Below are 12,103 nucleotides of genomic sequence, written 5' to 3' on the forward strand. Positions count from 1 at the left end.
AAAGCTTGGTAAAGCAAAAAGAAAACTTTTATTCGGCATATGTTCAAAGATGCAAAAGTAGGAAACAGACAAGCATGCTGCCAAAACCATGTCTATCCGAGTCCAAGGAACGTTACAGAATCACCAGTATATATTAACATTACAAATGCGCAAAACTGTCCAAAGCTTCACCTTTGCACAGATCGGCTAAGAAACTCCCAAATCATCGCGATTCTACATTTTGAATTGTCTTTCCTAATAATCATTGGTACAGCCTTCAGTATACATTACACGTTCAAAAAGAAAACTAAAATCCGCACAACCGAACCAGTAAGCGGTGTCCTCATAAACAGAGAAAAGACCAAGGTCGTCAAGGATTTCACAATCAACATTCACGGAAGCAGCGGTCAAGAAATCAGAAGACGCATTGCATTGGGAAAATCTGCTGCAAAAGACCTTTTTAAAGTGTTGAAATGCAAAGATATCACCTCAAAGACTAAGGTGCCCCTGACCCAAGCCATGGTGTCTTTAATTGCCTCATGTGAATGTGAAAGCTAGACCACGAATAAGGAAGACCAAAGGAGAATTGATGCCTTTGAATTGTGGTGTTGGAGAATATACAATATACCATGGACTGCCAAAAGAAGGAACAAATCTGTCTTGGAAGAAGTACACCCAGAATGCTCCTTAGAAGCAAGGATGTGGAGACAAAGTCTCGTATATTTTGGGCACGTTATTAGGAGGGATCAGTCCCTGGAGAAGAACATCAAGCTTGTAAAGGAGAGAGACAGTGAAAAAGAGGAAGACCCTCAAGGAGATGGATTGATGCAGTGGTTGCAACAATGGGCTTAAGCATAACAAGGATTGTGAGGATGGAGTAGGGTTTTGTTCTATTTTATGTGGGTACCCTATGAGTCGGAATTGACTGAGCCACCTAACAACAACACAGGTTTCAGTCAGGAGGGTCCTCACTGGTCCAACCAATCTTACCAATCTTACTATCTGCCAAATGCTAATAGAAAAAGAGTGGAAAGTATAGAGGTCTTTTCTGTCTTATGATTTGTCTATGTTAAAGCTTCCCTAAGAAGTGTTTTCCAAGATTGTCCTAGCTATTGTCTTCATACCTCAAGGCCCAGGTGATGTGTCCTAGTGGGTCCTTTAAAGTCTAGCTCCAGCTAGGTTACATTCTAGCACAGGGAATAATGGCTCCAACATTATCTCCTAAATCATAACATTCCAACCAGGCAAGTGTGTCCGGGATTAAATAACTCAAATTGCACCATTATAGCTCAGGAAAGAATGTAGGGGGTCTCTAGTGTTCTTGAAGATGCTGGTCCAGTGTGCTCTAAAGTTTAAAAAAATATTGGCTATTCCCAAGAGGAAAGAAAAAGGCATTTTCTGCCTCATTAAAACAAAACAAAAAACTATAATTCATGTTCAATTGTTCTCCCTTAAGAAAGACATTCTGGCAATAGGGACTGTTCAAAATCCTGTTCCCAAAAGGACAGAAGAGCTTCTTACAATATGAAAGGATTTAAAACTAGATTTGTCACTCCATAAAAATGGCGGCTTAGAATCCAAGAAGTAGAATTTTCCACCAGGGGTATTCTGGGTAAATTATGAAGAGGAAACTGTTCGCACTGGGTTGAATAGCGTCCCCCCCAAATCCATATTGGAACCTCTGAATGTGACCCTAGTTGGAAATATGGTCTTTGCAGATGTGATCAAGTTAAGATGAGGTCATAGTGGATTAGAGTGAGCCCTAGGTGCAACAACTGGGTGTCCTTGTAAGAAGAGGGAAATTTGGACACCGAGACCACACAGCCATGTGAAGACAGAGACAGAGATTGGAGCGATGTAACTAAGAGCCAAGAAACACCAAGGATTGCCAGCAACCAAAAGAAGCCAGGAGACAGGCATGAAGCAGATTCTCTCTTAGAGCCTCCAGGAGGAACCAACTCTGCCAACATGCGCATTTCAGACTTCTAGCCTCCAGACTATGAGAGAATACATTTCTGGTTTTTTGTTTTGTTTTGTAGTAAAAACATACATAACAAAACATATTCCATCTCAACAATTTCAGTGACACTAATTACATTCTTCAAGTCCTACAGTCAGTCTCACTATCCTTTTCCAAAATATTCCACCACCATTAACATAAACTCCCTCTCCTCCTAGTAACCACCAATAATCTTTGGTTTTTATATATCTGCTTATTTCATATAAATGAGATTATACAGTATTTGTCCTTTTGCGACTGACTTATTTCCCTCAGTATGATGTTTCAAGGTTCATCTCTGTTGTGGCATGCATTAGGACTTCATTTCTCTTTATGGCTGAGTATTCCATTATGTGTGTGTACTGTATTTTGTTTATCCATTCATCTGTTGATGGACATTTCGGTTGTTTGTACTTTTTGGCCAGTGTCCATAATGTTGCAATGGGCACTGGTGTACATGTGTCTGTTTGAGTCCTTGCTTTCAAGTCTCTTGGGTAAAAACTGAGAATTGGGACTGCTGGGTCATATGGTAATTGTTTGACTTTTTGAAGAACCGTCAAACTGTTTTTTCTACTGTTTTTGTTGTTTTATGCCACCCAAACCGAACCAAACCCGTTGCCGTTGAGTCGATTCCCACTTATAGCAACCCTATAGGATGGAGCAGAACTGTGCCATAGTTTCCAAGGAGCGCCTGGTGGATTCAGTCTGTGTTACAGCAGTTCTAGAAACTAAGATTCTCTTCCTGAGCAATCACTGGATACCAGGCCCAATTCTGTCTCCACATAATCAACCTGCTTTACCGCCTCAACAATGCCTGGAGGTAATACTATCGGTCACTATTTCTCTGTGTGAGGAGATGAGGAAACTAAGCTGAGGAGATGAGGAATCTGAGAGTTGGACCTACCTTGACCCACATGGCACATCCGACGAAGGAGCAGGAATCCAACTGGGCAGTGTGGTTCTGGAGTCCACAGCTTTCCCAGCTACCACCTCTCAGCCAAATAAACGAAGCCCACCCAGTGACCTTGATTAATGCGTTATAGTCCAGTAGCGGTGTGCTCTGAAAACACAGTTGCCCAGTGTTGAAGAAATACACTGTCTACAATAAGGGAAGGGGCCTTCGTGGCACAAGGGCTGCTAACCAGAGGCTCGTGGTTCAGACCCACCAGCAGCTCTGTGGGAGAAAGCCCTGGAGATCTGCTCCCGTAAAGATTACAGCCTAGGAAACCCTATGGGGCAGATCTACTCTGTTCTGTAGGATTGCTATGAATCGGAATTAGACTTGTCAGTACACAACAACAACAAAAAGTCTCAGATAATCTGGGACACAGGACGGGGGAGCTGAGCTGAGCCAACTTGACCTTTCACGGTTGTCAGGCTCTTTGGGGTAAATGCCAGCAGCCTAGGACCACGGAGGCCAGCTTGATGCCAGGTGGCATTTCAGAGTGAAACAGAATCCTGACACGCATGCAGGTCATCAGCAAGCAGACCCAAAAATGGCCAAGCCCTCTGTCCTTTCAGGCCCTCTGACAGGCAGCTCATATACAAGTCACTCTAAGTCAAAGGTGACACTGCTCCTTGGGTAGGGTCAACCAGCCTTTGGCCAGGGCAGGTCACAGTCCCCCAGAGTGCTGCTCTGAACTTGTTAGGTCGCTGGACTTACCAGGTTTGAAGGGCAGAAGTGCCCATTCAAATTTCTGGCCAACCACGAATCCTGAATGCCACTCATTTCATGAAAGAAAAATTATTTCTAATAACCCTTATGCTAATTAAGGAACCCTCTGGTGCTTGGCCACCACCCTTCTGTCCGTGTGTCGTACTGTGGTGGCTTGTGTGTTGCTATGATGCTGGAAGCTATGTCACTAGTATTTCAAATACCAGCAGGATGATCCATGGTGGACAATTTTCAGCACAGCTTCCAGACTAAGAAAGACTAGGAAGAAAGGTCTGGAGATCTACTCCTGAAAATTAGCCAATGAAAACTCTGTGGATCACAGGACCAGGCAATGTTTCATTCTACTGCATGTGGGCTAACTATGAGTCGGAGCCCACTTGACGGCAGATGGCAACTAGCAACTGATGCTTCCTTTCGAAGGTGTTGCCCAAACTTTCTTGGGTGTGGTCTCCTGTTTAAAAAAAACACCCATTGCCGTCAAGTCAATTCTGACTCATAGCGACCCTATAGGACAGAGTAGAACTACCCCACAGAGTTTCCAAGGAGCGCCTGGTGGATTCGAACCGCTGGCCTTTTGGTTACCAGCTGTAGCACTTAACCAGTACGCCACCACGGTTTCTGGTCTCCTGTTCAGGGTATTTCAAATACCTCCATGTACACACGATTCAATAAAAAGACAAACAACCTGCTTTAAAGATGGGCAAAGGAGTTGAACAGACATTTCTCTAAAGAAGATATACAAATGGCCAAGAATCACATAAGATGATGCCAAACATCATTAGTTATCAGGGAATTGCAAAATAAACCACAAAAAGATATTACTTCACGCTCACTAAAAAAAAAAACCCTTTGCCGTCCAGTCTGCTCTGACTCAGAGCAACCCTATACGACAGAGTAGAACTGCCCCACAGGGTTTCCAAGGAGTGGCTGGTGGATTCAAACTGCTGGCCTTTTGGTTAGTAGCCAAGCTCTTAACCACTGCACCACCAGGGCTCCTCGTGCCCCCTAGGATGGCTATAATCAAAAAGGCAGACGATAAATTGGAGAAAGAGCAACCTCATACATTGGTGGTGGGATTACAAAATGGTGCGGTGGTATGGAAAAGTTTGAAGGTTCCTCACAAGGTTAAATATATAGTCACCATATGACGCAGAGTAGCCCTGGTAGCATGGTGACCAAAAGGTCAGTTGTTCGAACCCACCAGCCACAGAGAAAGATGTGGCAGTCTGCTTCCGTAAAGATTACAGCTTTGGAAACCCTCTGGGGTGGTTCTACTCTGTCCTACAGGGTCACTGTGAATTGGAACCGACTTGACGGCAAAGGGTTTTTTTTTAATGACCCAGCAATTCCACTCCTAGGTATGTAGCCAAGAGAACTGAAAACAGCTGTTCGGACAAAAACTTTTCCATGAATGTTCACGGCAGCATTATTCACAATAACCAAAAGGTGGAAACAGCTCAAGTGCCCACCAATAGATGAATGGATAAATACAATGTGGGATATACGTACAAAGGAATATTATTCAGCCATAAAGAGAAATGAAATTTTGATTTATGCTGCAACATGGATGAAATGAAATAAATCAGCTATATAAGATATGATCTGAATAATCTTATATTATTTCATTTATATGAAATGTCCAGAATAGGCAAAAGCATAGAGACAAAAAGCAAATTAGTGGTTACCAGGGGCTATCGGTTTGTCATACTATGGAGGCTTGTATGTTGCTGTGATGCTGGAAGCTCTGCCACCAGTATTTAAATACCAGCAGGGTCACCCATGGCAGACAGGTTTCGGCTGAGCTTCTGGACTAAGACAGACTGGGAAGAAGGACCCGACAGTCTACTTCTGAAAACCATTAGCCAGTGAAAACCTTATGAATAGCACCAGAACACTGTCTGATATAGTGCTGGAAGATGAGCCCCCCACATTGGAAGGCACTCAAAAGATGACTGGGGAAGAGCTGCCTCCTCAAGGTAGTCGACCTTAATGACGTGGATGGAGTAAGGCTTTCGGGACCTTCATTTGCTCATGTGGCACGACTCAAAATGAGAAGAAACAGCTGTAAACATCCATTCATAATTGGAACCTGGAATGTAGGAAGTATGAATCTAGGAAAACTGGAAATCGTCAAAAATGAAATAGAACACATAAACATCCATATCGTAGGCATTAGTGAGCTGAAATGGACCGGTACTGGCCATCTTGAATCGGACAATCACATGGTCTACTATGCAGGGAATGACAACTTAAAAAGGAATGACATTGCATTCATCGTCAAAAAGGACATTTCAAGATCTATCCTGAAGTACAACGCTGTCAGTGATAGGATAATATCCATATGCCTTCAAGGAAGTCCAGTTAATGTGACTATTATTCAAATTTACACACCAACCCCTAAGGCCAAAGATGAAGAAATTGAAGATTTTTACCAACTTCTGCAGTCTGAAATTGATCAAACATGCAACCAGGATGCACTGATAATTACTGGTGACCGGAATGTGAAAGCTGGAAATAAAGAAGAAGGATCAGTAGTTGGAAAATGTGGCCTTGGTGACAGAAACGATGCTGGAGATTGCATTATTGAATTTTGCAAGACCAACAACTTCTTCATTGCAAATACCTTTTTTCACCAACATAAAAGCGACTATACATGTGGACCTCACCAGATGGAATACACAGGAATCAAACTGGCTAGATCTGTGGAAAGAGACAATGGAAAAGCTCAGTATCATCAGTCAGAACAAGGCCAGGGGCCAACTGTGGAACAGATCATCAATTACTATTATGCAAGCTCAAGTTGAAGCTGAAGAAAATTAGAACAAGTCCACAAGAGCCAAAGTATATCCCACCTGAATTTAGCGACTATCTCAAGAAAAGATTTGACACACTGAACACTAATGACAGACGACCAGACGAGTTGTGGAATGACACCAAGGACATCATACACGCAAAAAGCAAGAGGTCATTAAAAAGACAGGAGAGAAAGGAAAGACCTAAACAGATATCAGAACAGGATCTGAAACTTCATATTGAACATCGAGTAGCTAAAGCGAAAGGAAAAAATGATGAAGTAAAAGATTTGAACAGAAGGTTTCAAAGGGAAGCTCAAGAACACAAAGAATTATGATGACACGTGCAAAGGCCTATAGATAGAAAACTAAAAGGGAAGAACACGCTCAGCATTTCTCAAGCTAAAAGAACTCAAGAAGAAAATCAAGCTTCGAGTTGCAATACTGAAGGATTCTATGGGGAAAATATTAAACAACACAGAAAGCGTCGAAAGAAGATGGAAGGAATACGCAGAGTCACTATACCAAAAAGAACTGGTCAACATTCAACCATCTTAGAAGGTAACATATGCTCAGGAAGCAATGGTACTAAAGGAAGAAGTCCAAGCTGCACTGAAGGCACTGGCGAAAAACAAGGCTCTGGGAAACAACGGAACACCAATTGAGATGTTTCAACAAATGGATGCAGCGCTGAAGTGCTCACTTGTCTATGCCAAGAAATATGGAAGACAGCTACCTGGCCAACCAACTGGAAGAGATCCATATTTATGCCTATTCTCAAGTAATCCAACCAAATGCAGAAATTATTGAATAATATCATTAATATCACACACAAGCAAAATTTTGCTGAAGACCATTCAAAAGCAGCTGCGGCCGTATATCGACAGGGAACTGCCAGAATTTCAAGCTGAATTTGGAAGAGGACGTGGAACCAGGGATATCATTGCTGATGTCACATGGATCCTGGCTGAAAGCAGAAAATACTAGAAGGAATGCTTACCTGTGTTTTATTGACTATGCTAAGGTATTCAACCGTGTGGATCATAACAAATAATGGATAGCATTGCAGAAAATGGGAATTCTAGAACACTTAATTGTGCTCATGAGGAATCTGTACATGGATCAAGAGGAAGTCGTTTGAACAGAACAAGAGGATACTGCACGGTTTAAAGTCAGGAAAGGTGTGCGTCAGGGTTGTACCCTTTCACCATACCAATTCAATCTGTATGCTGAACAAATAATCCGAGAAGCCAGGCTATATGAAGAACGGGCCATCAGGATTGGAGGAAGACTCATTAACAACCTGTGTTATGCAGATGACACAACCTTGCTTGCTGAAACTGAAGAGGACTTGAAGCACTTACCAATGAAGGTCAAAGATCACAGCCTTCAGTATGGATTACACCTCAACAGAAAGAAAACAAAAATCCTCACAACTGGACCAATAAGCAACGTCATGATAAACAGAAAAGATTGAGGTTGTCGAGGATCTCATTTTATTTGGATCCATAATCAACACCCATGGAAGCAGCAGTCAAGAAATCAAAAGAAGCATTGCATTGGGAAAGTCTGCTGCAAAAGACCTCTTTAAAGTTGAAAAGCAAAGATGTCACCTTGAGGACTAAGGCACGCCTGACCCAAGCCATGGTGTTTTTAATATGCATGCGAAAGCTGGACAATGAATAAGGAAGACCGAAGAATTGACACCTTTGAATTGTGGTGTTGGCGAAGAATATTGGATAACCATGGACTGCCAAAAGAATGAACAACTCTGTCTTGGAAGAAGTACAACCAGAATGCTCCTTAGATGCAAGGATGGTGAGCATACATCTCACATACTTTGGACATCTTATTAGAAGGGATCATCATGCTTGGTAAAGTAGAGGGTCAGAGAAAAAGAGGAAAAAGAGGAAGACCCTCAAGGAGACAGACTGACACAGTGGCTGCAACAACGGGCTCAAGCAAAGTTACAATTGTAAGGATGGGGCAGGACTGGGGAGTGTCTGGTTCTGTTCTGCATAGGGTCGCTATGAGTCAGAATCGACTCGATGGCACCTAACAACAACATGGACTGGGGGGAGGGAATGGAGATTGCTTAATGGATCTGGGTCTTCCTTTAGTTGTTGCTGTCCTTTTATTAGGGTCTTCCTTTCAGGGTGATGAAAGTGTTCTGGGATTAGATAGTGCTAGTGATCGCTCAACATTGTGAATGTAATAAACACCATTGAACTGTACACTTTAGAACAGTTAAAATGGTAAATTTTATGTGTATTTTACTGCAATAAAAATTTATAGTTGTATAAATCATTGTATATAAATGGAAAGATATTTTAAAAATTACTGATGGCATGACACAGTCACCCTAAAAAAACTCCAAATCTGTTGCTGTCAAGTCAATTCCAACTCGTAATGACCCTGTGTGTTAGAGAGCGGAACTGCTCCATAGGGTTTTCTTGGCTGAGATCTTTACAGAAGCAAATGGTCAGTCCTTCCTTTTGCGAAACTGCTGGGTAGGTTTGAACTGCCAACCTTCTAGTTCTATAGTTGAATGCAAACCTTTTATGCCACCAGGACCTTCTGGTCACCATAGCCATGGTCATTTCCAAGGCCCAAGGTCCTTGGCAGGCATGCACCCTCCCTATCACCAGCAACTCAGATGCTCTTGTGAAAGACTTACTCATAGTGTGAGAGGTTCCCCCCTCTTTTCTTCCATGGTGAATGATTTACTTAAAACCACCTCATAGACCCCATCCACTGGCCTCTTGGGGCAGGGCCCAGGCTCTGTCTAGCTACCCTCTCCCCACAGAACCTTCCAGTGTGGCTGCCTTGTCCTAAAATGCTGCGTGTAAAAACAGTTGAGGGTCTCCTACCAACCAAGGTATTTGCACCTTATTAGGGAAGGTGCCCACTTCCTGGAAAGGCTGTTCAGAAAACCCAGGGTGGACTGGGAAGTGGTGAGAGGGATCGTGAGGGACTGTGGAGCTGAAGGACACTGCTCCACCCGGACACAGAGGTGGGTGGCCCCCACCCAGCCCCTGTCCGGCCAGGACTTGGAGTGTTTTTTCAATACACTGGCAATTTCTGGAAGGTCTTACTATATGAGTCATCAAGGAAGGTTTGTTACTGAACTGATAAGTGGGGGGCTCTGACATGTGCTCATAAAAATACCTAATTAACTGGTCTGCATAAACAGCGGCTCTGATACAGCAGTGGTCTCAGAAGGCTCCAGAGAGCGGACAGAGCAGAGGATCAGCTCTGTATAGGGCTGGGTTCCCCAGTGGAGTCTCAGGTGACCAGTTTTCCTGCCCAACAGCTGAGAACAACTAACCTGTCCTTCAAAAGCCCAATAGGTCTAACTCATAGTAACCCTATAGGGCAGAGTAGAACTGCTCCATAGGGTTTCCAAGGAGTGCGTGGTGGATTTTAACTGCCAACCTTTTGGTTAGGGGCCAAACTCTTAACCACTGCACCACCAGGGTTTCCAAGGAACAAAGAATAAAAGTGAATTCATCAAAATGCCACAACTGAGGCCTTGGGCTGCCAGGCCTGGTCAAGAAGCAGGGCCCCAGGGCCCCACAGGCCTGGAGACTGGCCAGCCACCATCCCTCCCCTGGCTGCCACTTCTTCTGAGTGCTTTGGATTCTTTACCAGGGTCAAAGGTAAGTGCGGAGGGGGAGGTTGGTTATCAGTGAGGCAAGGGCCCTTAGAGGACAGATAAGGTGGAGAACTGAGAGATCTGCTGCAGGAAGAAATGGATTCACCAGACCCTCCAAAGAGAGCCAGAGGGTGTTGACCTCTCAGAATGGGAAGGAGAAAAGGCTAGCAAAGGCAGTAGTCAGCTCTGGTCAACTGCGGAGTTCCACCAGGTGCTCATAACTCTCACTACCTCTGAACCTCAGGTTTATCTTACTCAGTTTCTCATCTCCAAAATAGAAGTGAACAATTATTGCACAGTTGTAAAAGACTCAGTGTGTGAAATGTGCTTACCATGTACTAAGTGCTCTGTAAATGTTAACTATTATTCATTCAATAATTACTACTTACAACGTTCTTCTCTATTATCAGGCCAGGTGTAGCAGTGACCCTCTGGGTTACTCATTCCCTGTTCTTCCCAGGCCACGTGGTCCTAAGCAGGCTGCTTTGGTGCCCCCAAGGCGTTGGCTTGGTCTTCACGGATCCCAGGGACCCAAATCATTAAACCAGGCCATGTTGCAAGGTCTGAAACCTGAGGAGTCTGGCTGGTTTCAGTTCCTGGGGCGGTGTGGGGGAGCTCTTCAGCCAGTGTGGTTACTGGGAAGTGGAGGGAGATGTGAGAACACGCCTCAGCTGGGGTGGGGAGGGGAGGTGAAGGGCAGGGGTCCGGCCTGAGGGGGCTGGGGCACCCATTTCTCCGGAATTGTTTTCCCAACAGACCCGGATTGGGGAGACTGGGCAGGGATGGGGGCTGGCCACGTGGCTCCGACCCGGGGCTCCCTCCCGCCTCGGGGGTGAGGAGGTGGGAGGAGGAAGGCTAGCGGGAATGGCGCGGCCTCAGGACCGCACTCGCGGTTCCGTAGGGCTTCCCCGGCCTGGCTTCCCCTCGCCGCCCCCGCCCCAGACTTGGGACTTGAGACGCTGGAGGACAGAGAAAGGGGAGAAGGGCGCCACCATGCAGGAGACAGGGGCCGAGCTGCGCTGTGCGGGTGCCAGGCTGCCACCTGTCCTCAGGGCGGACAGTGTCCTGCAGGCCGGCGCGGTGGCCATGGCCGGAGGGGTGGCGCGGGCGGGGGTGCCGAGGAGCAGGGTGTTGACAGAACGTCGGTTGTGGGCCGCCCAGGCCGCCAGCTGGGATTGGCGACAATGAGGCCCTTTAAGGTGGGGACCCGGAAGTGCGGGCCGCAGGCTGTGGGCAGGGGAAGGCCGACCCCTGTCCCCTCCGGCGAGCTCGAGAGCTGCCTCCGCGAGACTTTGCCCGCCGCCCTCCCCCGGGGCCCCTGTCCCTGTCCTTCGCCTTGTTAGACCAGTTTCTTCGGCTACGCCCGGAAGATGTCCTGGGACGGAGGTCGGGGGCGTGGCGCCGCCACCGCTGTGTGTATCTGCGGAATGAACGAACGAACGAACAAGGCTGCAGTGGCCTTACTGCTGGCCACGTGCCCGGGAGCCCAGGGAGAGGGAGCTCGCGGCAGCCGAGAGGCAGCGGCTTGACCGGGAAGAGCTCACGGCGCCCCGGGGCGGAAGGGCGGGGCCTGTGGTGGGCGTGGTCGTGCCGGGCCCCGCCCCGGGCCTGGCCCCGCCCCTGCGTGCCAGCTAGCTCGCGTTTCAGAGCTGCGCTGGACTCGTGGGGGAGGCGGCCTGGCGTCCCGGTCCTCGCCTGCGCGGAGCGGGCCGGAGCTGAGCGGAGCCGAGTCGACAGCGGCGGCGCTGTGAGCCCGCCCACTCTGCCGTCCCTCGGCCCCGCGCCGCGCGCCGGCCCCGGCATGGAGCCGGACTGCCGGGTGCTCTCCATCCAGAGCCACGTAGTCCGCGGCTACGTGGGCAACCGCTCCGCCACCTTCCCGCTGCAGGTACACGCGGGTTTATGTAACGCGCCCGGGCTGTCCCCGGCGTGGCGGCTGCAGCGCTGGCCGCTCCGGGCGCATGACCTTGGCCGAGCCGCCGAGCCTCGTCAGGAGAGCGGGC

The 12,103-nt window shown here is 46.9% G+C and overlaps 1 protein-coding gene across 1 annotated transcript in view; it reads left to right on the forward strand.

Annotated features, from left to right (window-relative positions):
* The first annotated feature begins 11,827 nt into the window (after positions 1–11,827).
* Positions 11,828–12,103, forward strand: part of PDXK (pyridoxal kinase) — a 59,782-nt gene continuing 59,506 nt past the window's right edge. The window contains exon 1 of the mRNA XM_003419034.3: positions 11,828–11,988. Coding sequence (XP_003419082.1) covers positions 11,902–11,988 — 87 coding nt within the window. The 5' untranslated portion in view covers positions 11,828–11,901. The remainder of the gene's footprint in view (positions 11,989–12,103) is intronic.

Source organism: Loxodonta africana, chromosome 2 (genome assembly GCF_030014295.1).
Source record: "Loxodonta africana isolate mLoxAfr1 chromosome 2, mLoxAfr1.hap2, whole genome shotgun sequence".
Taxonomy (NCBI): Eukaryota; Metazoa; Chordata; class Mammalia; order Proboscidea; family Elephantidae; genus Loxodonta; species Loxodonta africana.